Below are 21,840 nucleotides of genomic sequence, written 5' to 3' on the forward strand. Positions count from 1 at the left end.
CACCGGGCTCACTTTGCACGTATCATTGGTGCTGTTGTGTCTTTCTGCTGACTCTGGTCCAGTTCGTAACTTAATTAAATGTACAGGACCTCCGTCATTAAGTTCTATTGATTTTCATTTTGTCATTCGAAGAGGGCGCCATTGACGGGTCGAGCGTGTCCAGAGATGAAAACCTACGGCACAAGTATTTTTAACAATGTAATTCTGCTAAATACTTGAAACGCGGTTCCGGCGAGTTCCACTCGAATTAATTGCAATCACTTAATTTCAAAAGAAGGCTGGGTTTTTAAGAAGCAGCAGTTTTTTCCCCCGAGCCAATATCTGCATACGTTATTCATCATAGCCAGGGCCGTAAACGGTAGCGGTGTATTAACTTTGCTGCAATAAGTGGATTATTGAGCACGCCAATTTTTAAGAGTGGTTTCTTTAAAAACCCACGTGTGGCTAGTACACATTACACTCTTTGATTAAGCATGCATACTAGACTGAAATATGCTCCGAAGAGTCAGATGACATTGGTAAAATGTCTATTGCATTTTGTGCATTCAGTTAAACTGAGGATGGGTTTTTAAAGGCTTTGTCATTTGCCAGTCATGGGCTCTGACAGAACCAGGCCAGCCTGTCTGCACACAACACACCGTGATACAGAGAGAAGAGAAGCTGGAGGAAAATCAATTCAGTACTGGCAGAGATAAGCAGTATTGTATGGGCAAACACAAAGGTTTCCACCCATTTACACACGCCGGCTAATCTCCTCAAAGCCTAAACCTTCATCGGAGGAAAGAAAATGCATCACGCTATTTTCCAAAACGCACGGCGTGTGATTCTTCTCACTGCTGGCGTCAGCACATGTCGAGGCGTCACGCATTAGCGCAACCTAGATTTACTTATGTTTCATAACCTCTTTAAAAGCATTTATTTTTGATATTTTACAAAAGCCTTTCATGAAACAAATGTGTGTAATGATCATTGGTTAAACTTTTTTGAAACCGCTAAGTGCATCAATTAATGTAACATTTACGAATGATTTACACAGAATTAGTTCAGCTTGCGGTTGGTGAATTAAAGCTCATTGTGTGACTTTAAACAAATGAGCGTTGTTTATTCAAAGTTAATGTGGAATTGCACTGATGTGATCAATTCCTCGACTGTACCATTAGCACCCTCCTGTTTTCTCCTCGAGCAAAATGCGTTTTATGAAATGCATTAGTAAAGCGAGTCTTTTCCCTAAAGCTTGTCATCAAAATTGTCCAAGCTGCCTTAATGATGTTCTAGTAGTGACCTAAACCAGTATGCAGGGCATCCATAATTGACCCCAGTTAAGATGCCCAGCTGCTGTGTCACATAGAGATGTCAGACTGTTGTGTGCCTGGCGTCAACAGGTTGAATGAGGTTTAGCACAGGCTTTCAACACAGTTTTTCCACAGCAACGCATGCCGAAGTTCCTCCTGGATATTTTCCTGCGAACAGCTGCGAAAGATTCCAGCTTACCACACAAGCACTACTGAAGGACGCTTTTCCACGGCCCCTCGGATTGTCACCGGATGATTGTGGCATTGCATTATTTTCCCTGAGTTATCCGGCCTGTACAGTACTGTACGGATGGATAAACGCTGATGTGTAACAGCTGACGTTTCAGTTAGACCCGATGACTGCGTGAGATGTGAGGTTCTGTCGGATCAGGGTCTTTGTTTGTCTGTTCAGATTTCGGCTTTGCCAAAAAAGGAAGTAAACGCAGTGCCGTTTTACAGCTATGGAGGGAATTCAGTGCAAATGAACTGTGCCCGCTGATGTCGCTGTTTATTTGCATGCTTCATCTGCTTTGTTTCAGCATCCGATTCACTTAAGGAATTCAGGTAATGCAGATCAGTTAACAGTGCAAATGTGCCCGACAAAATATGTGCTACTGTAAATGCTGTTTGCATGCACAAATCTTGAACTTTTGGAAGCAAAGTACCAGAATGTAGTATACAGAATTTCTCCAAACCCGAATGAGGTTAAGATGAAAGCATTTAAATGATGATAATGTGCTCAGTTTGCACCTTTTATGTTGCCATGGACTTTTCAAATGGTGTGTTACTTTATTAATCTGTGAAAGTGATGTCAAGATGCAGAGATGGTAGTTTGTAACGCTGAATCCAGAGTGGTTTGCTCTCATGCTCTTTTCCCATTTCACCTTAAAGTCTCCTTAAGCAAGCATCTCAGCGATCGATGCACCCGATCAACGATACTCTCTCAGGGTTGCGTCGGCTAAGTACTCTGAGTGTTGTTGCTAATTAAAACCCAGATAATAAAAACTACAGAAAAAACTACACACACCTTCATCCACATGCTTCTCTACCCGAACCTGAGTCTACTGGCCTTTGTGCTTTTAGTCTGAACACAACCAGGGTTCCCACGGGTCCTTGAGATCCTTGAAAGTTTGTAAAGCTGGGGGGAAATTCAAGGCCCTTGGAAGTTTTTGAAAATATACCTACAAAGATACAGGTCATTGAAAGTGCTTGAATCTTTTTTATGCAACAAAAAAAATCCATATTATTCCCTGTGTAGTGTAGGATAATATCATTCAAATTCTAGACTTTTTAAGCATACGTCCTAAACTGTTCACTTTAAATGCTTATATCTTCTGTATGCAAATGTTGATTCATACCAAAATGCTTTTTTGCATAGTTGTGTTTGACACATGAAAACGTCTCCCTGAGAAGGGAACGAGACGCCATACTTCCTGCGTCCCTGTAACACCGTCTTTGACAATATTTCAGATAGCGATATACTTCCTGGCTCCCGCATCACCCTGTCTTTGTCGTCAAGCCTCACCATTGGTTGAATTTGATATACACATTCAGACGCACTTACCACTGGAGGCGTCCTCAAAGTGTCACCGCAGTGACGCAGCGCGAGTTCCCTCGAAAGGGAACTGTAACAATGTATTTTTAAAAGGTAACACGATGTAACCTTGCTCTCACTTGAAATGTGTCCCCACATTTAGTTCTTGAATTTGAGAGTATTGGACTTGGAAAGTCCTTGAAAAGTCCTTGAATTTGAAGTTAACTAAGGTGTGGGAACCCGGACAACACAATGACTCTGTTGAAAGGGGGTTGACAGTTGTTATCTCTGTGTAATTTGTTTATTGATCACATATCTGTTTTTGTGATGGACAAAAATGTTGTTGGGAATCTGCTGTGGTAAGTGTATCTAGGTCAACATTAACTATGGAATAACAGGAATAGTCCCTTTCACACATACAGTCTTTACTGGTAATTTACTGGTAAATTGCAGTTAACATGTCATGTGTGAACAGAACCTTTCCGGTAAATCAGTGCTCCCAATTTACCAGTAAGACAGGTTGTAAGATTAACGGTAATTTGCCGGTAAGCGCTGTGTGTGAACGAAAAATATAGCATTACCGGCATTTAGATGACGTCAGACCGCGCTGACAGATCGGGCGGGCCAATCAGAAAGTTTTTTATACAGGTGACGCGGTATCCCCCAGACTGTTTACAGACGTTTCCACACACATGTTGCTTAAAAGTCGAGCACACCTGAAGTTAACATCCACATTCTTCACCAAAGTTGTTTAAAACAGCTTACCATCTAATTGCCAAATTGCCGACGTCCTTAGCACACCATCTGTGAAGCCTAATGTGCAAACGCGCAGGTTCCGTTTGACGCCGCCTAACGCAAGGTTGTTTGGTCATGAGCAACTTCGCGACCGCTTCCCACCGATGTGAAAACAACAAAATACGGACCGTGGATATTAAGTCATAACCCGCCGTTTACAAATACGACACGGACGGAGCTCGCCGGCCGCGCGCCACAGGTAACTTCCGCTTTCTCTCCGAGTTTACCGGTATTTTGATACTGATGTGTGAATGATGTCTTACTGGTAAAAAGACAGAACGTCACTGCATGTGTGAACAGCATATTTTTGTATTTACTGGTAAATTCATTCTGGTAAATTCATGGTAATTTACCAGAATTATTGTGTGAAAGAGGCTAATGACTTGTCATTTATACAGTAAATGAATCATTTATTTTGTCATTTGCCATTGTTTTACTACAAAATGCTTGGTTATAATTTATAAGTATAATATTTTTGAATTCAAAAGTGTTACATTTACATGCACACAAAAACCAAGTCGTTTCTTTTTAAATTAAAGTAATTCAAATGTTATATTTTGCGTGTTTCAACTTGGTAGAGCATTGCATTAGCAGCTTAAAGGTCATGAGTTTAATCCCATCCATTTTAGATAAAAGCATCCATGGAAATATATTTTATACACACTTTATACACTAAACATGTTAAAGCACGCAAAAAATAATGTCAGGACAAGTAAAAGTCTAAATAAAATAATTGTTTGTGAACAGAATGAGACTACTGCATTATTATCATCACAAGTCATACACAGCGCATGATGTTTAGATGATGTCACTTGTGATAGGACAGATGTTATCATCATCGATGAAGGATGTTTGATGACATCATCTTCAGTGGTCATCACTGTGATGTTCAGATGATGTCACTTGTGATAGGACAAATGTTATCATCACCAATTAAGGATGTTAGATGACATCATCATCATCAGTGCTGGAGTGTTGTTGAGGTTACAAATGATCAGCTTGTCCACTTGTTTGGGTGGAAGAGGAGAATTCGACCCTTAAAGTGCTTTACAATTACAGAAGAAACATATTTTCCTGTCTGAAAAGTGAATGATGTTATTCCTCTTGTCTCTTGCAGTACTGGTATGATGGGAATGAGATGGGTGACCTGCCTGTGGATTTCTCTATTGTGTGGGACGGTGACTTTCCTATCGACAAGCCGCCCACCACGAGAGGTAAGGGTCATGGACCTCTATTTTGTAACTTAGGGTTGTTTTCTAGTGCAGAAAGATGCCCTGTCAGATTGGTCAGGGTGGGCAACAATGGACTCCACTTTTTATCCGACCTTGGTTCCTAAAGGTTTAAATTCATTCTATTGGCATTGAAACAATTTAATGAATCACTTTTTATTCAAATTAAATTTATTTTATGGTGTATATTAGGTTTATGCACATTAATGTATGAGTTGTTTATGCATGTAGATGGACTTGATTATGTAAAATGTCCGGTCACTGATTTTATTAACAGTCATAAAGGTCAACAGAGTTCCTAGAGAAGCACACATCCTTACAATAAGGTTATGGAGGTTATTGATCTGTCTTGATATGTTGATGTTATCTGTGATGTTATCCAATCAGTTAGATTTATTTTATATCCCAAGCGCTCTTTTCCTTAGCAAAAGCAATATGTTGAAAAACATAGCAACATTTGTTTTAAAGTTGTGAGTAACAGGCCCTCAAAAAAATATGAAACTTATCCTCTCTGCATTCATATTTTATGAACGTACCCACTGTCCCCTTCATGCTGGAGAGCGTTACCTTCTCATAAAGTGAAACTTAATACATCTTTTATTTTATTTCATCTGGATTTCAAATGCACGTTGTCTGTCAGGTGTTGTGTCAGTATGAGCTACATGTTTTATTGATAACAGGATATCTGTCTGTTTCAGCCTTATATAAGAGTACTGCGGTCCACACTACATCAGTTTATATTTACTTTCACCGTACTATGAACCAAACGACCTCCAGTAGTTGGTATATCTCATGAGAAGTTTATCAAGCGCTCCATTATCAGTTTCAGACGATTGGAGCCGATTGAGAAGCTCATAGCTTACGTTGTGGCTAGATACAATCTCAGTGGTAAATGATTGGTTTTGTGTGTATATTACCCCGTGACCGCGCTTTCAATGGTCTTTCATTCTAAGCTGAGACGGCAATTCGGCTTCTCGGCTCGCCTTAACAGAATTGCCTATTTTTCAGGATTTGTTGCAAACCTCAATGTGAAGCCTACCTAGAAAATATTTGATAGCTACCTCTTTTTGTCCAAACCTCACATAATTCAAGAATGCATGGCAATGACAAGGAAACTTTTGAACATATTTTATTTTGCACTAAAATAAGCTCCATCTAATTTAAATTGCCCTGTTTAACCCAATTCATCAATGCTATGTATTTGCAAAAAAATACATAGTCCATAGCTTCAGGTTTTTTACCATGTACTGGAAAAAAATGGACAACATGTCTCCATAGACTTCCTTTAACCTCCTAAGACCTGGCATTTTTGTTGTTGTTTGCACCTTAATAATTAATTATGTGTAACTGGAACTGCTTCATGTTCAAAGAAAAAAAAATTGTTAATATATTTATTGGTTCTTCATAATCTCAAAATTACCAAGCCCCTAAATTGACATTGGAGTAAAAAACCATTCACCCTCGCACGTGAAACTATCGCGTGGGCACGTGAAACTATCGCGTGGGCACGTGAAACTATCGCGTGGGCACGTGAAACTATCGCGTGGGCACGTGAAACTATCGCGTGGGCACGTGAAACTATCGCGTGGGCACGTGAAACTATCGCGTGGGCACGTGAAACTATCGCGTGGGCACGTGAAACTATCGCGTGGGCACGTGAAACTATCGCGTGGGCACGTGAAACTATCGCGTGGGCACGTGAAACTATCGCGTGGGCACGTGAAACTATCGCGTGGGCACGTGAAACTATCGCGTGGGCACGTGAAACCGAAATTTTCATGTGCGCATGCAAAAGTTTCACGCGGGCACGCAAAACTTAACGGGGTAGTGTCACGTGCGCGCGCGGTAGTTTCACGTGCGCATGCAAAACTACACTTTATTTCATTTTTGCTCCATGTCCCCTTAGGGGCTCCGTACAAAATAGCTGGAAGAAATCTGAAAAAAAGACAAACCAAAGCTCGGGTCTTAGGAAGTTAAAGCCCAAATCTCAAAAATGGGTGCTGACATCTTGCACTGCTGATGTCATATGGAGCGATTGTAAGGTGGAGCCATGGATTCAATGCCCCGCCCATTTCCCTTTTTTGTCTTAATCACTAACATACAAATTAAGTCGTTACACTCCAAGTTGTCACAAAGCACATTAAAATCATAAGAAATATCTAAAATAACAAAATTAATTTGTAGTCTTATGAGATTTTTGCCTTATGTCCCATCCGTCTCATTTCTGGCTTATAACAAAAAACTGAATAATGCCTTAAAGCTGCTGTGTGATAAGGTGTACAAATAATAAGTTAAAAAAACAGAAATACGTTTTTAAAAGCTGTCGACCCCAACAAACTAGCGTTTAAAGACACAAAAGTGGATCTCTGACTACGTTTCCTTCTAGTGGGCGCAGTTCTACTAATAGTAGTGCTATGAAAAGTTGCCTGTATCCACTTTTGTGTCTTTAAACGCTAGTTTGTTGGGGTCGACAGCTTATAAAAACTTTTTTCTGGGTTTTTTTGGCTTGTTAGCTGTACATACAGCTTTTAGGAAATTACAAGGAGGCAGACTCTCGCAATACAAAGTCAATGGAGACGGATGATTGTTTTTCTCCAGGTTGGCGTGGTTTTCAGGTTATGACGTGTTGCGCTCTGTCTCTATACTTCAGCCAACCACCAGGGGCGATCAGAATATTTATCATGAAGTGTGTGACACTCCTGTTTTTTACCCTTTGAGAACATTACAAATCATTCATAATCCTCTGATTTCATTGAGATGTAGATGTTAAACAGCGGGGCAGCTCACTAGCGTTTATGTAAAAAAATTCGACCTGTACGCCTACTACCCCAGAACAGCCTTGATTTGTGCTGTTTAAAGGCCCAGGGTCATGCGGGTGGGAAGCGTATTAAATCACAGTACCGTAAATGCAGGCGTGGGTTTCTCATCGGCCATCTCTCCTCTACAGTTCAATTATCGATTGGCATGGCGTAGTTGGCTTTGCTCCACACCGGCCAGCTGAGAGTACGGCTGTATTTTCACTGTGTATCTCTCTCTGTGTGTGTGTTTGTGTGTAGCTCTCTTATATAAGTGTGAAGCACAGAGAGACAGCTGTGGACTGTGTCTGAAGGCAGAAAGCACATTTGAATGCGGCTGGTGTTTGGCCGATAAAAAGTGTCTCTTAAAACAACACTGCTCTTCACCTGAAAGCAACTGGATGCATCAGGGCCGACGTAACATACGCTGCAGTCATCCACGCATTACTATGGTAACATACACCACACATGTTAATCTCTCTTAATAGACATTGACCCAACATTTAATCGATATTGAATGAAAAATTTAAATTATTTATGTCAACCTACAACCCAATGTTCCTGTAGATCCGACCTCAAACAGGGCCGAAAGAGGGCGGCACGCGTGTGACCATTGAGGGTGAGAACCTGGGGCTGCAGGTTCGAGAGATCACGCATGTGCGTGTGGCGGGCGTCCGCTGCAACCCTGCTGCTGCTGAATATGTCAGCGCGGAGAGGTGGGTACTGTAGTGTAAACATGGTGTAAAATATATACCATAGTATATATGAAAGTAGCACGGTGTTACCATCTGATGCCATTATTGAACCAATTCACATTCAGTTCACATCTTTTACAATACACAAAGCTGGTTTACAGAAATGCATGTTCCTATGTTTACATTATCATTTGGATTTGGCAGATGTTATTATTCAAAGTGCATTTGAGGTACACATTATAGTTGTGATCATTATGAAAATAAAAGGTCTAAAATCTGGCAGTTTTGTATATTGGTTTGAAGCTCTTTCTCTTATGTAGTTTAAAAAACCATGGTGCATGCAAACATAAAAAGCATAGTATTACCATAGTGCCATGTCTAATATGTGACCATGGACCACGAACCAGTCTTAAAGGGTTAGTTCACCCAAAATTAAAATTTTATCATAAATCACTTTAAAACCACTTTTAAAGTCATTCGATTGTCTTCAGAACACATTTTTAGATATTTTTGATGAAAACCGGGAGGCTTGTGTCTGTCCCATAGACTGCAGTTTGATTTACAAAATCAAGCCAAGAAACGAATGACCAACCTGTTCTCACGACTTTCCGTGTTATAGTCAAGAAATATTTTGCTCATTTATCCGTGTCATTGTCACGGATCTCCGCATTTTTCCGTGTCCATACCACAGACTTTCTTTTCCGTGTCAGTTTCACGTATTGGGTTACTCAATTTTTTTTCCTATTTTCTTACCATTGTCACATGGTTTTGGGGTTAGAACGACTTTCTGTTTCATAAAATGATATCCTAACCCAAACCCAACTCTAACCCTAACGTCAGGCAACAATTGTTTAAAAAACCGGAAAAAAATAGTATAAACCAAAAGTTAAATGACATCCAAGCCCCACCTCTAACCCCAAATCCACCCGACAATGGTTTAAAAATAGGAAAAACAATTGAGTAACCAATACGTGATACTGACACGGAAAGAAAGTCCGTGGTACGGACACGGAAAAATGCAGAGATCCGTGACAATACCATGGAACTTTGTGAGATCATGTTGGAATGAAAGACATCGCCAAAAAGGTGATTTCAGTAGTTCAATAATAATATTGGGTCAAGAAAAAAAAAATAAGTGTCTACAACACATATGTGCGCAAACAAAACAAAACGAACGATTTTATTCAACAATTTGTTCACCTCATTGGTCCATTGGACTACAGCGCATTTTTGTTTTTTAATTTAAGCCATCACGCAAAGATTTAAAACAATAATTAAACAGCCCATATAAATGCACAAATTACTTGCCGGCGTATTCTGTGTCTGTACGCTGGCAACTACGTCAGCAGGTGACATCTGCAGCATGCGCCATAGTCTGCTTGTGAACGCGCACTTAACGACCATGAGGAGAACAAATTGTTGGATAAAATTGTTCATTTTGTTTTCTTTGCGCACAACAGTGTTCTCGTCACTTTATAATATTCTTTTCTGGGCTTGATTTCATTTTTGGAATCCTTAGATTCATCCTCAATCGTTTACTTTTTAAAAGCATGCGGAAAAGCATTTTTGATCAGTTCATATCCATTTATGAGCACTGTGAGTGATTTCTGTGTGTTTGTGTTTACAGGATCGTGTGTGATATGGAAGAATCTCTCATGTCGAGCCCTCCCAGTGGTCCGGTGGAGTTGTGTATCGGCGACTGCAGCGCTGAGTACCGGACACAGTCATCCCAAACGTACTCTTTTGTGGTACGTCATCACCTATTTCGGGAAACATTTGGTTAAAATAACAGACATGCAGGAGTGGTCGTTTCCCTAAAAGGCTTCTTCATACTAAAATGCCATCATGGACCGACCGAGCAGCTGTCTTCAATTTTGGACACATTCATTATATCATTATTGTATAGATTTTCCTCTCTGTTAACATTTTGTTTGTGGTGATTTAGGCACAGCTGATCAATAACTATCCGTCCCTTTGAGACTCGAATCCAATCAGATTTTGCGTTCGAATCATTAGGATTCCCACTCCTGCAGCCTTTTAGCCAATCAAATCAGCTTGCGGGGCTCATGTGATTAGACAGGTTCACTTTAGGGAAAAGGGCTGTAGAGAATGACATAATTACACCTCCTCCCTGCTGAATTTTAAGCGGTACCCAGCATGAATAGGGCATTAGTCCTGTTATCCTGAGCTAAGGGAGGCGTACACGCACGCACGCACGCGCACACCCATAAATAATAACCCTGCCTGGATTTCCTGAACATCTAATCAATAGCATCCAGGCAGCTTCAGTCGGGTAAAGCAAATGAAATCATGCACTCCGGCCAATTACACAGGTATGCAACTAATTACTGCGAAAGGACAGTACTGCAGCAGGCCTGACACGTCCTGCGCCGAAACAAACGATCCCCGCTCGCGCCGAGACCGAACAGGACGTTTCTATTACAGTGATGTGTAATCTCTTCGTGTACTACCAGAATAGGAAAACAAGCGAGCGCCATCTGTTCGGAAGTAACCCAGCTTTCTCTCTTCCATCCAGACTCCAAGTTTCAGTCGGGTGCGGCCGGAGAAAGGACCGGTGTCTGGTGGGACCAGGTTGACCATCTCAGGCCGACATCTGGACGCCGGCAGCGCCGTGACCGTGTTTTTGGCTCAAGAAGAGTGTCTGTTTGTCAGGTGAGCAGCTTTCCCGTTGGTTGTTTGCCAGCGCCGGATCTTCTAGTGTGGATAGCACATGTGTCCCGTGACATCTGTTGGATGCAGTTGAAATTCGGGGGAAGCAAAATGTGTCATTTTCACGTCAAATCGAAAGTGTACACATGGTTGTGCTCGAATATGTTCACATGCTCAAACTCACTGAGATTTCTCATGCTGATTGAGCCAAGATATTCTGCACTTGTAGTTCTGGATGTTGAGGGAGCAGTTTAATGATCAGATTGGATTAACAGCTGTGTAAAGCCAAGTTTTGTATTGTTTATATAATATCATCATTTACCTGATGGTTTTGTTTGGTTTATGCTGTTAGTAGCTGTCTGACTGGTGGCTCAATGAAACCATGTTGTCTGTCTGTCTATCCATCTACCTGTCTGTCTTTCCATCTATAGTATTTGTCTACCCTGGCACTGGCCTGTTTGTCTTTCTGTCTATCTAGCTATCTATCTACCTGTCTATTTGTCTATCTGTCCGTCCATCCATCCATCATCTATCTACCTGTCAGTCTGTCTGTCTATCTAGCTAACCCATTTGTCTGTCTGTATACCCATCTGTCTATCTATCTATCTATCTACCCACCCCTCTATGTATCTATCTACCATCTATGTATCCATCTGTCTATCTATTTGTCTACCTGTGACCTGTCTGTCTGTCTGTCTGTCTGTCTGTGTACCCGGCAGTCTGTCTGTCGGGCTGGCTATCTATTTTTTACCTGTCCCCGGCCTGCCTGTCTGTCTGTCTGTCTGTCCATCCATCCATCATCTATCTACCTGTCAGTCTGTCTGTCTAGCTATCCATCTACCCATTTGTCTGTCTTGTCTACCCGCTTGTCTGTCTATCTATTTGTCTAACTGTCCCCTGCCTGCCTATCTGTCTGTCCATCCATCCATCCATCATCCATCTACCTGTCTGTCTGTCTAGCTATCATCTACCCTCTTATCTGTCTTGTCTACCCGCTTGTCTGTCTATCTATTTGTATACCTGTCCCCAGCCTGCCTATCTGTCTGTCTGTCCATCCATCCATCATCCATCTACCTGTCTGTCTGTCTAGCTATCCATCTACCCTTTTGTCTGTCTTGTCTACTCGCTTGTCTGTCTATCTTCTTGTCTACCTGTCCTTAGCCTGCCTATCTGTCTGTCTATCCATCCATCTACCTGTCTGTCTATCTAGCTATCCATCTATCTATCCATTTGTCTGTCTGTGTAACCATCTATCCATCCATCCATCTACCCCTTTATGTATCCATCTACCATCTATGTATCTATCTACCATCTATGTATCCATCCGTCTATCTATTTGTCTACCTGTGACCTGTCTGTCGGTCTGTGTACCCGTCTGTCTGTCTGTCTGTCAATCTATTTATCTACCTGTGATCTATTTATCTGTCTTGTCTATTTGCTTGTCTGTCTATTTGTCTACCTGTCCCCAGCCTGCCTATCTGTCTGTCTATCCATCCATCCATCATCCATCTACCTGTCTGTATGTCTTTCTGGCTATCCATCTACCCATTCGTCTGTCTATCTATTTGTCTACCTCTCCCCGGCCTGCCAATCTTTCTGTCTATCCATCCATCTACCTGTCTATCTAGCTATCCATCTATCTATTTATCTGTCTGTCTACCCGCTTGCCTGTCTATCTATGTGTCTACCTGTCCCCAGCCTGCCTATCTGTCTGTCCATTCATCATCCATCTACCTGTCTATTTGTCTATCTAGCTATCCATCTACCCATTTGTCTGTCTGTCTACCCATCAGTCTGTCTGTCTGTCTGTCAATTTGTCTACCTGTCCCGCCTGTCTATCTGTCTGTCCATTCATCATCCATATACCTGTCTGTCTGCCTATCTAGCTATCCATCTATCTATTTGTCTGTCTGTCTGTCTACCTTTCTGTCTATCTATCTGTCTATCTTTACCCATCTATGTAGCCATCCGTCTATCTATTTATCTACCTGTGACCCTGCCTGTCTGTCTGCCTATCTAGCTATCCATCTATCTATTTGTCTGTCTGTCTGTCTACCTTTCTGTCTATCTATCTGTCTATCTTTACCCATCTATGTAGCCATCCGTCTATCTATTTATCTACCTGTGACCCTGCCTGTCTGTCTGCCTATCTAGCTATCCATCTATCTATTTGTCTGTCTGTCTGTCTACCTTTCTGTCTATCTATCTGTCTATCTTTACCCATCTATGTAGCCATCCGTCTATCTATTTATCTACCTGTGACCCTGCCTGTCTGTCTGTCTCTATCAACCTGTCTGTCTGTCTGTCTATCTGTTTACATATTGATCAGCCTGGTTGCCAACGTGTTTGTCTGTTCATCTATAAGTCTCTTTGTATTTATCTAAATATGGGTATATAAGAAGTTGTTTTTCGTTAACTTAACAACCTTAGCTGGTCTCTCAACCTGCTTACTGATCTACTAAATCATCTTAGGAATAAACTAGCTGAAACCTGCAAACCAACATAAGCTGTTTTTTTTAACAGCGCAGATGGGTTGTGGTTTTTTTTAAACGACTTTTAATGAACAAAATAGTCTTTATTAACACAACATCATATTTTTTGTCGTGACAGGAGAACGGGGCGTGAGATCGTGTGCGTGACTCCACCATCAGCATCAGGCTCTGGGCTTTCATCGGTCAAGATGCGTGTGGATAAGGCAGAATTCACCAGCGATGCCTCTTACACTTACACCGAAGATCCAAACATCTCCAACGTCGAGCCTAACTGGAGCATTATAAAGTATGAAAACAAACTATAAACACACAGTTAACCAGTGAGGTGTTTTAAACAGATGGACCTTTTTAAACTAACTGTTGGGAATAGAAAATAGCCTGAATATATATTGTCCAAGTAAGCAGCTCACTAGCATTTGCAACAAATTTTAAAGAGAGTTTGTGTGTTGAAATGAGTATCTGCTGTATAAAAGCAATGTTGTTTATTTCCTCTTATAGTGGCAGCACCACCCTCACGGTCACAGGAACCAATCTTCTAACCATTCAGGAACCTAAAGTCAGAGCCAAATATGGAGGAGTGGAGACCACAAATGTACGTTTCAGCCAGATGTCCTCCACTCGCTCCCCACTGTCAACAGAGTAATTACAAACAGCCTGGCGTTTACAAGTTATCCAGTTATCTTCATCAATGTCTGAATGTTCCTCCACAGGTTTGTACCGTGGTAAATGACTCTGTGATGACCTGTCTGGCTCCGGGAATTATTTACACCAAACGTCAGGCTCCCGAGAGCGGAATCCACCCGGATGAGTTCGGCTTCATCCTGGACCATGTTTCTGCCCTCCTTATCCTTAATGGAACCCCTTTTACATACTACCCAAACCCGACCTTTGACCCCCTTGGGAATGCTGGGATACTGGAGGTCAAACCAGGATCGCCTATTATTCTAAAGGCATGACCTTTCATTTGATCTTATTGATTAATGATGACATTTTTCACAATTTGCTTAAGTATGAAAAATTGTCCAGATCACATTTCAAAAAATTTATTTTCCATTTCATGTGTTCACAACAGGGAAAGAATCTCATCCCTCCCGCCCCTGGAAACGCCCGTCTGAATTACAGTGTCATGATTGGAGACACGCCCTGTCTACTAACGGTCTCTGAATCTCAGCTGCTCTGTGATTCGCCGGATCTGACCGGTGAACAGCGAGTGATGGTGAGCATCATAAACATCCTAATCCATAACAATCCTGTCTTTGGGCAACACGTTTGCCTGTCTATACAGTGACTCACGACCCTTCATTTATCCCAACATATATTAGCTAATGAACATGTGCCGTAAATGAATGGCTGGAAAAATGCTGAATGTTTGCTTTGCGTGGACTAAGCGTGCATTATGCGCCTTATTTAATCAATCTCGTAATAAATCGCTGCCGCTTGGCCATTTTTGCCTTGATGCTGAAACGGAAAGCGTAAAGGTCAACTGGAGGAGGCCTGTCATACATTAAGTGCTTATTAGGATTATAGGGCCACGCTGATACAAGCAATTTTCCACGTAATCTAGGTCTCTGCTCTTCTGGCGTCTCGCAATTATTACACACGGCCCACAGAAATCCTTCATAACCTTCATGAGCCCTGACACATGCTCGGAGAGAAACGCGTTCAGCCTTCTTCACTGATGGTGATTACTGTTATTAGTGGATGTGGTTAAGGCAACACCTTTTTATTGCTCGAGTAGAGTAAGAGATTTGAACAAACCGCTAACTTAGTGTGAGGTAAAACGACGTAATTAATACCACAATCGTGCAGCTTGCTGATGAGAGATGGCGTGTACTTATCAATAAAAATATCAATAATTGATTATAAAATCACTTGTTATTTGTCATTAGCAATTGGGTGATTCTCACAAAATCCAGATTTAGAAGGTGTCCAGTATCAGAAGATTAAGGTCTGAACTTACTTAAAGCATTATTTTGAGAGTATTTAAAAAACATTTCCAATAGAATTATTTAAATTTTTTAGATGATCATTATTAAAAATGATCATTACCGCAACATGATATTACATTTAATATATGCATTTACAAACTCATGTTTCGGTAATGAGAACTAAAAAGTTGTCGTGACAAACAACATTTTTATCTGGAGAGAAAAAATAAGAACTGGTTACCTGGTAGCCATCTTGTGTTTTTTATGTTAGTTTCTTGAGGGCTTAAACAGTGATTGAAAATTGTTGCGGAGGATGAGAAAATTGGTCATGGACACATTTATATTCCTTATTATTGTCTCTACATTTACCAATGATCACCAAATACCACATGTTTCTTTACTGTAAATGTTTATAGTATAACATGCACTGAAGCTTTTTATTTTTTAGATTTTTTAATTATATATATTTCCATGTCAAAGAACCCAAATCCAGTCATGGACATGTTGCGGTAATGAAAAATTCCCCCTCAAATGTGAAAAAAAAAATGGTTTGTATTATGTCGTTTGAAATCATGTGCATAATAGTACATGAAGAGATGTTTGTAACTGTATGCTTCTTATTTTGATAGCATTAACTTTTTTATCAAAATGTTTTATGTCACCTCATAAGACAAATTTTGCGAGAATCACCCTAATGTGTGTCTATATCCATCAATGTGTTGCGTTAATTAATTACTTTCTGAACTAATTAATGGTGGATCAATTGTAATCGTCTTTAGTTTTGGTAAATTAAAGTCTCATCCAATCGTATTGATACGCAGTCCTATGTGACTGCAACTCAAATTACTCCTCAGTCCAGTCCAACACCATCACGTTTGATTTATTAGCAAGCACTCGACGAAAACAAGATCTCAAAGAGTGGATTAAACCAATGACTTTGGGGCTGTTTGTGAACCTTTGTAATTGGTTTGTTAAAACTAGTCGGCGTTCATGGCCTCATCCCTAATCATTACATCTGCAAGCAGAAGAGTAAAACTACAAGGATGATAAAGAAACAAGGTAAAGTTGGGAATGCTGGGATAATGACCTGACACATATCGACAACTCTAAGGGGTTCACTTTGTTCCCCTCTGTCGCCAAGTCTTAATAATTCATGCATCCACGCGGGGCAGACGGGCCCCGGAAAGGTGAAACTCGTTAGGACGGACGGCAGGATGCCGCACTTAATTGCTCGGCGAATATCAGACAAGGCTGAGCTCCCGGTACCACGAGCAGATCTCAGAGTAGACCTCTGTTACCTGCTGATTTCAGACTAATTGCCGTCACACCCGTGCCAAAGTGACTTTTTCAAGTAATTTGATGAGGATTAGCGGTCACGCCGTCCGACGGAGACCGCGAGCAGCCAGGTAGAGGAACACGACGTGAAAGCGTCAAACAAGTGCATAATTCTGAAGTCCTTCTAATTGCGATCTGATTTCATCGTAGTGGAAACCGTGTGAGTGCCCTTAGCAATCAAAAGCCCTCATTATGACCCTCTAAAGCCAGCGGGATTTGTAGACTGAAGGGCCGCGCTTGTAAAGAAAATGCCGCCCGAGCTCTAATGGTGTCTTTTGTCTGTGCTTAGATTCTGGTTGGAGGTTTGGAGTATTCTCCCGGAACACTTCACATTTATTCCGACAGCACGCTAACGCTTCCCGCCATCATCGGGATCGGGGCGGGCGGAGGCGTGCTTCTCATCGCCATCATCGCCGTGCTCATCGCCTACAAACGCAAGACGAGGGACGCCGACCGGACGCTCAAACGTCTGCAGCTTCAAATGGACAACCTGGAGTCTCGGGTCGCTCTGGAGTGCAAAGAAGGTACTAGGTTGAGCCCAAACACATCTTGCATCAGTCGCAAATAGGATTTAAAATAGTATAGATTTGAAAAACTGTTTGTATATCACAGAATAAATAGAGGCATAATAACACAAAACCATATCATTTGTGCAGTTCAGTAAAATCCTCTTTACATCTCGAGGGGCATAGCTAATGCAAATCTATTTCCAACTCCATAATTAAGGGACGACAATTGTTAAAATTAAAAATTTCAGCCTTCATGGCCTCATCCCTAATCATCACATCTACAAGCGATAGAAAAAAAACAAAAGGACGATAAAGAAACACTGTGAAATTGGGATTAAAATAGGATTTTAAATAGTTTTTTAGATTGAAAAACAGAATAAAAAGAGGCATAATTAGTCAAAACGTTGTGATTGTGCAGTTTATTAAAATCCTCTTTACATCTCGAGGGGCGTGGCCAATGCAAATCTATTTCCAACTCGATAATTAAAGGGGACAGAGAATGAAAAAAACATTTTTACCTTGTCTTTGTTGAATAATGGTAGTCTACCCGCATTCACGAACATACAAAAAGTGCTAGACATGCTAAACATCTCAGTCTCATAGAAATTCCTCTTTTAGAAATGTCAGCCAGAAAACGGCCCAATCTGAAAAACTGATGCTTATGACATCACAGGCATCTAACTGCCCCTCCACTTTAAAATAATTGGCTACATTTTTTGAGTGGCAGCAAAATCAGCCAATCAGTAATGAGATTGCAAGTTAAGCCAGTAGGAGGAGCCAAATAGGTGCAAAACCACTTGTTTAAAATCCCCCACCCTAATAGAGCTATCTGAGAGAGGTTTTTAGGAAGCTTCTAAGGCATTACAGACCCAAACAAAACATTTTTTGTCTACATGTCACATCACAGAACAAGGATAAATACCCCGTTCAATCATTCTATGTCACCTTTAAGGGACGACAATTCTTAAAATTAAAAATTTCAGCCTTCATGGCCTCATCCCTAATCATCACATCTACAAGCGATAGAAAAAAAACAAGAGGACGATAAAGAAACACAATGAAATTGGGATTAAAATGGGATTTTAAATAGTGTTTTAGATTGAAAAACTGAATAAAAAGAGGCATAATAGTCAAAACGTTGTTATTGTGCAGTTTATTAAAATCCTCTTTACATCTCGAGGGGCGTGGCCAATGCAAATCTATTTCCAACTCGATAATTAAATAGCGACATTTTCTTAAAATTTAAAATTTCACCTTGCCTTCCACGACCAGTGTTTTGACAATTTGTGCTTCCTTGTCAGAATTTGCTATCTCTCTTAAAAACACACACCTCTCCAACCCCTTAACCTATCCAAACACCTCTCCCTAACCCTCAAGCATGGACAATCTGATGGCTAAGATAAAATGTCAGGACACCGGCTGTTTGCATTTTTTTATAGTTCAGCATCTGCGGTACATATGGCCATGCCAGGCTGTTTCCCACAGGTGTGTCAAGTGTTTTAATGAGCTACTAATGGTTTGTAACCCATAGGATAAATCAAATGGCGCTGTGATGTATTATTTTATTGTACACAAGGTCCCTGCAGGCACCCGGCTCACGGTGTTGAGTTGGATGTTTAGTCACACTGCGCTATAGAGACTCTTTCAGAGTTTGACGCAGTCTGTGTGGAGAGAAGACTGAACTGGGTCATGACATCATCACTTCCTCATCCTTTGATGCCTCTTTTTGTTCCTGGCTTTTAAAGGATCTGGAGCTCAGAAATGTTTGCGTGTATTTAAAGAACGGCATGTGAAACCAGAATGCAACTTCGCTGCTTATGTGATCTTATAAGATTATTTTTGATTTAGCTGCCAGTAGGGCACTTTTATTAAAAACAGGAGAGCAATTCCAGCGTTATGGATGTGCAGTCAAAACTTGAAATATAAATTCACAGAGAATTAATTTATTACCAATATAGTGAACCATCTGTTTATATAGTCCAGACATCAAAAAAAAATAAGTTTATTTATATGCATGTGTTAAAGATGTAACAAAAAAGATTTTGGAAGACAAAATACTTTGTAGAAATTATGTGAATTAAAATGCACAAACCAAAAGCAATAATACCTAAAAAAAAAAAAATGCAGAAGGGATGGCTATTCATTATTTAACATTATTTATTTTATTAAAAATTTTGTATGTGCATTAATAAGAAAGAAGCAATGTTAAATTAAGATGCTTTTTCTTGATGAATAAAAAGGTCCCAAGAAAATAAGTCTAGTTTTTAGACCAAAAATATCAAATTTAAGTGATTTTGTGCATAAAACAAGCAAAAAAATCTGCCAGTGTGGTAAGCTAATTTTTCTTGAATTTAGTGTTTAAGGAAAATGTTCAGGACTTTTTTTGCTTAACCTATTGGCAATTTTTTTTTGCTGATTTTATGCACAAAATCACTTAAATTTGATATTTTTGGTCTAAAAACTAGACTTATTTTCTTGCGTCATTTTGATCATCAAGAATAAACATTTTAATTTAAGAATTTTTTGATATTTTTGCTGAAAACAATAAGTTACTAAGACAATAAAATACTAAGAATTGTTTTCTTGAAAATCATTTTTTGCAGTGTAAATATAAATGGATGTGACCATTTTAAAATGTATACTTGACTATGAAAATAATGCATAATGCTTTTAAAACTTTAAACCACCAATTTTAGCCACTAAATGCTAATATTTATATTTGAGATTGATATCTGAGATTTCAGGATGGGTAAAAGCGTTTCTTTTTATAATAAGGTTGAGGTTTGCATAGAATTGCCCAGGACCAAATTAGTGTTCAGGGATCGGTCTTATGATCAATCAAGTCAATATTATATCACATTATGAGTCATTTTTCTACTTGTTATAGAATATATTCAACATATAGCTGTTATTATGTAAATTCAACCACTAATTATTTCAATGTTGACTATGTTGCATAATCCATTCAACTAAAATTCTTTACAAACTCAAGCTCATTTAACTGAAGCATGACCGCGATCCCCAATTTATCCAAAATATTAGATTATTTATTTAAAAACTTTTTTATTTATAACTTTGGGGAACTGCTCTGTATTTTTGCACTTTTCCGATCTCTGCAGGGGTGCCGTAATATTGCATAGTGCCTGTAAAATCACACACCCCTTGAAGTTTCTTGTCTGATGGATGTTTATCTTTATTTCTTCTCAGCATTTGCCGAGCTCCAAACAGACATCCAAGAGCTGACCAACGACATGGATGGTGTAAAGATCCCCTTCCTGGAGTATCGTACCTACACCATGCGTGTGATGTTTCCTGGCATTGAGGAGCACCCGGTTCTTAAGGAGCTGGATGTAAGTGTGCCTTTAGGGGTTCGGTTCACTGTCTTTGTCCCCGGGTGCTTTCTGTCACCTGCAAGTGCCAATAAGTAGGTTGCCATAACTCATAGACTGTTTTCTTTTAATCCTTCTGCCAAAAAAAGGAAGCAAAAAATCCCACAGATGTACTTTAAAAAGATCCCCAAAGCTGGCGTCTCTGTAGTGAGCTTTAAAATGAATGTCCTTCTTTCAGCGTGCTTTTTAATTAAAACCTCGGGCAGAGTAAAATCATCAGCCCCGCGAGCTCCCGGTGGAATAGCCGTCTGGAGACGTGCCTTACCAAAAAATGTTTTGAAAACAGTCAGCAAGAAAGAACAATGCTTCCAACAATTAAATTTCACAGCGGATGAGGGGTTTTTCAAGCATGCGTTTGGGCAAAATTGTTGTGCTCGTTTCTTTCATCTCCGTCTGCCTTTTCGATCTGTACGTTTAAAAATACAGCTCATCCAGAAATAACAATTCTGTCATTTACTCGTCCATGCTAGAGAGAAAATCACATGGATATATGGAGCAGCATGAGTTTTTTTGATCAACTCTTTCTTTAATCACTCCGTCTCTCTTGTCAGTCTCCGGCTAACGTGGAGAAGGCTCTGCGTTTGTTCAGTCAACTGCTGCACAACAAGATGTTTCTGCTGAACTTCATTCACACGCTGGAGGCTCAGAGGTCTTTCTCCATGCGGGATCGCGGTAACGTGGCCTCCCTCCTCATGGCGGCGCTGCAGGGACGGATGGAGTACGCCACCGTGGTGCTCAAACAGCTGCTGGCCGACCTGATAGAGAAGAACCTGGAGAACCGAAACCACCCCAAACTTCTGCTTAGACGGTATGACCGCTTCATATCACACTTCCATGCATAACAAAAATAAAACTGAAGGAGTTTGTGATTCAACAACATCCAACCAGAATTGACTATAGTAACACTAAACATTGGTTAGTGGTATTTAAAAATGCAAACATCACTTTTACTTTTGCTCATAACTTGCTTTGTCTGCCAAATGCAAAAATGTAAACCTAGTTTGCATTTATTGATTTCATTTATTTTGCAGAACTGAATCTGTGGCCGAAAAGATGCTCACCAACTGGTTTACGTTCCTTCTTCACCGTTTCCTAAAGGTAATAAAGGGTAGAGTTGTATACAGTAAGCAATGCAAAGCTCGGGGATCACACATACTGATAAAAATATATTAAATGC

At 40.3% G+C, this 21,840-nt stretch overlaps 1 protein-coding gene across 1 annotated transcript in view; it reads left to right on the plus strand.

The window, feature by feature from the left end:
- The window catches only part of plxna3 (plexin A3), a 181,298-nt gene that overhangs the window by 142,625 nt on the left and 16,833 nt on the right, over window positions 1-21,840 (plus strand). Inside the window, 13 exon segments of the mRNA XM_073816195.1 lie at window positions 4,739-4,835; window positions 7,907-8,097; window positions 8,213-8,361; window positions 9,968-10,088; window positions 10,877-11,013; window positions 13,621-13,788; window positions 14,001-14,094; window positions 14,213-14,452; window positions 14,575-14,718; window positions 17,055-17,289; window positions 20,482-20,624; window positions 21,215-21,471; window positions 21,695-21,761. Coding sequence (XP_073672296.1) covers window positions 4,739-4,835; window positions 7,907-8,097; window positions 8,213-8,361; window positions 9,968-10,088; window positions 10,877-11,013; window positions 13,621-13,788; window positions 14,001-14,094; window positions 14,213-14,452; window positions 14,575-14,718; window positions 17,055-17,289; window positions 20,482-20,624; window positions 21,215-21,471; window positions 21,695-21,761 — 2,043 coding nt within the window.

The sequence above is a fragment of the Paramisgurnus dabryanus genome, chromosome 11 (assembly GCF_030506205.2).
Source record: "Paramisgurnus dabryanus chromosome 11, PD_genome_1.1, whole genome shotgun sequence".
Taxonomy (NCBI): domain Eukaryota; kingdom Metazoa; phylum Chordata; class Actinopteri; order Cypriniformes; family Cobitidae; genus Paramisgurnus; species Paramisgurnus dabryanus.